This window comes from Orcinus orca, chromosome 8 (genome assembly GCF_937001465.1).
Source record: "Orcinus orca chromosome 8, mOrcOrc1.1, whole genome shotgun sequence".
Taxonomy (NCBI): Eukaryota; Metazoa; Chordata; class Mammalia; order Artiodactyla; family Delphinidae; genus Orcinus; species Orcinus orca.
Window position 1 is genome coordinate 51,078,310 of NC_064566.1, and position 3,433 is coordinate 51,081,742.

General features: G+C 56.1%; 1 protein-coding gene across 1 annotated transcript in view; it reads left to right on the plus strand.

The window, feature by feature from the left end:
• The window catches only part of ARHGEF17 (Rho guanine nucleotide exchange factor 17), a 57,900-nt gene extending 54,789 nt beyond the window's left edge, over positions 1-3,111 (plus strand). The window contains exons 19-21 of the mRNA XM_004279767.4: positions 353-527; positions 642-911; positions 1,582-3,111. Coding sequence (XP_004279815.1) covers positions 353-527; positions 642-911; positions 1,582-1,778 — 642 coding nt within the window. The 3' untranslated portion in view covers positions 1,779-3,111. The remainder of the gene's footprint in view (positions 1-352; positions 528-641; positions 912-1,581) is intronic.
• Positions 3,112-3,433: the final 322 nt, after the last annotated feature.

Here is a 3,433-nt window from a genome sequence, read left to right on the forward strand (position 1 = left end):
GGTTCCTTTCCCTTCTAGACTTCAGTTCCCCAGCTGTACAGGGTGAAGCCATTGATTGCTCTTAAAACTCGTCAAGATTTGAACTTCTCTGATCATTAACTCCCTCAAATTTCATGGGGAAAAGGCACTTCCATTTTAATTCCTGAGGTTTCAGTGAAACCAAGGTTTGAAAGGTTAATCATCCAGACCAAGGAGCAAGGCTGCCTTTGCTGTCAGTCCGGTGGGCTTTCTGGGGAGGTTTGGTGTGAGTCGTCAGGAGGGAGGGATGGGCACTGGTGAAGCACAGGGCAGGGAGGGGCCAGCGAAGGCAGGCCTGTCAGTCACCCATCTGCTCTCTACCCCCGCCCCCCAGCATACATTCTCCATGGGGCAGGATTCCAGCCGCAGCGTGGCTTGCATGGTGGACTCCAGCCTGGGCGTGTGGGTGACACTGAAAGGTAGTGCCCATGTGTGTCTCTACCATCCAGACACCTTTGAGCAGCTGGCAGAGGTAGATGTCACACCTCCCGTGCACAGGATGCTGGCAGGTACTGACCTCACTCTACCCTTGCCCCTTCCCTGGAGACTTGCTGTCCCTGGTATTGAGGAGGCTGAGCCAGGGCCAGGACTCGGCCCCAGCACTGGTCTGTCTCCCACCCCAGGCTCAGACGCCATCATCCGGCAGCACAAGGCTGCCTGCCTGAGGATCACAGCACTGCTGGTGTGTGAAGAGCTGCTGTGGGTGGGCACCAGTGCCGGCGTCGTGCTCACCATGCCCACCTCACCGAGTACCGTCAGCTGCCCTCGGGCGCCTCTCAGCCCTGCTGGCCTAGGCCAGGGACACACCGGCCACGTCCGCTTCTTGGCCGCAGTCCAGCTTCCAGATGGCTTCAACCTGCTCTGCTCAACCCCACCACCGCCCCCAGACACAGGTGGGTCTACACGTCCTACCCTAACCCAGGGACCTCGGCTTTGGGTTTAGGACTCCGCACTGTCCTGCCAGAAGAAGGTTAAGAGGGAGGAAAAACGTAATCCAGAGCTGGAAGTGGCATATATTACAGGAAATAGGCTATAGAAACCCCAAAATAAAATCTATTAGGATACTCTGTGTGTGTGTATAAAATTCTGTCCAGAGAATGTCATGAGAACGAGGGAGTGAACTACAAGCTAAGAATTAGAATATGGCGCAGGAAGGGATATATACAACAGGAAATAAAACAGGACTGGAAATGATGTATAGGGCAGGAAGTAGAGTCAGGAAGTGAGGTGCAGAGCAGGAAATAGAAATAGAGTGGCAGATAGGATAGGAAAGGGACCCTGAGGATTAGAAAGTGAAACATATTAGGAAATGTACATGAAGGAGGTCCCAGTTAGCAAAGTCTTGTTTGGCAGGACAGGAAATCGTACTCCCAAGAGGTAGTAGCTGTGGCATCAGGAAGCAGGGAAGCCTCGGTCAGGAGTTGTCTGGGTCCAGAGAAGACTTAAGTTGCCTAACTGGGAAAGGGCTGTTGGAAGTGGGAAATGAGTATGAAGAGAGCCAGGTTGAGATGGTGCCACCCCCAGTCCCCTCCAGGCTAATGGATCCTCCCCTCCGCCCCCCAGGCCCCGAGAAGCTGCCCTCACTGGAGCATCGGGACTCCCCTCGGCACCGAGGCCCTGCCTCGGCCAGGCCTAAAATGCTGGTTATCAGTGGAGGCGACGGCTACGAGGACTTCCGACTCAGCAGTGGGGGCGGTGGCAGCAGTGAGACTGTGGGCCGAGACGACAGCACAAACCACCTCCTCCTATGGAGGGTGTGACCTTGTCCATGGTGGCCCAGGACTCGCCCGCCCACCTGCCCTCAGCCTGCTTGCCTCTTCCAAGCCCACAGGCAGACCCCGACCAGGAGTGTCTGACCAGGGCCGCACCCCTGCCTGCACGGGCCGCCTCCCATCCTCGTGGAAGCATTCCTGACGGAGCACCTGTGGGCCAGCCGGGCCAGGGCCTTTCCCGGCCCTCTCTCTGGCTGCTCCGGGGCTCCCAGTCATGATGGGGGTGGGGAGGGGGGCACGTGGGCTGCCCAGGACCTCTGTCCCTGGAGCTTCTACCAAAGACACGGCCGGGCCTGGACCCCACAGGGCTGGGGAGGGCCATGTGCAATATTTGGAGGGTTTTCTGGGGGCAGTGGGAGGGCTAGGGCATGGAATCCTTTCCCATGTACAGTATTTATGTTTCTTTTTAGATGTGTATCTTCCCAAGCACTTATTTATGCAATGACCTGGGGCAGGGAGTGATGTGAGAAAATGACAGAAGAAGAAAAAAAAACGCTATTCTTGCCCTAGGAACCACCCTGGGACCCTAACTAGCCTTCCTGGAGGGACCAGTCCCCCTCTCATTATGTACGCACACACACACACTGCATGTTTGGGGCACTAAAACGCTGCCTCTTAACATACACTTTCCACGGCCTCGTCCTGACTGGGCTGCCCACCAGTATCCAGAGAAAAGGGCCAAGTCCCCTCAGTCATCCGGAACAAGGTGATGACTACAGGAGGCAGTGACTCCCATCTGGGTTGGGGGGGCTTCCCCAGGCCTTGGCATTTCCTTGCTTGTTGGCAGTGCCTTAGTGGTTTCTGAATTTGGGAACACTGACTGGGCCTTGGCCAGGGCTCTCTCCTGGCCTGAGCAGGGAAAGGGCCCTTGCTCTCCTCACAGTTGCCCCCCAGCCCCTGTGTCTCATGCACTGGCACATATGGTCACCTTGGGAGGGTGGACCTAGGAGCCCCCTCACTCTGACCACTGACTCCCTCTCTTCACACCCTCTCCTGCCAGGGGCAGCCCTTCCAGGAAGGATGCCCAAAGCTGAGGGGCTGGACATGGCCTCTTCGGCTGGGAAGGCTACCATGGAGGGCAGCCTCTCCCCTGCCCCCCGACTGCAGGAGCCAGTCTGACCCCAGCCCCCGTGCTTCTTCAGCTGCAGCTCCAAAGGTCTGGTGTCAGTTGGGGTTTGTTTTTGTTCTGTTTGGTTCTGTTTTTGTTTGGGGTGGGCGGGTCATTGCGGTCTTAGACTATGTTTCTCTTGCTACCAAACAGTCATGTATTAACTTCCCTTGGATGATGAAGTTTAAAGAGTCAATAAATAGAAACACCAAATGACTGGTCCCCATCGGCAGCCGTGGAGGCCTCCTGCCAGCAACCTCAGGGCTCCCTAGCTGCGTGGGCCTCCCAACAGCCACCCACTTGGGCAGAAGTGGGACTCAGAGACCCAGAAGAGCGCTGAGATGGCAGGGCGGCCACTGATGTGCTGTGCTTTCCCAGGCAGGTCACTGCCTCTGTCTGGGCTGCAGCTTCCTCGTCAGGAAAACCAAGAGTTGTGCTAGTCAGATGCTCTATAACCAGGGCTGCATGTTAGAATCCCTTACAGGTTACATTGTAAGCACAAAGCGTAATACATCTATTATACTTATATCTAAAT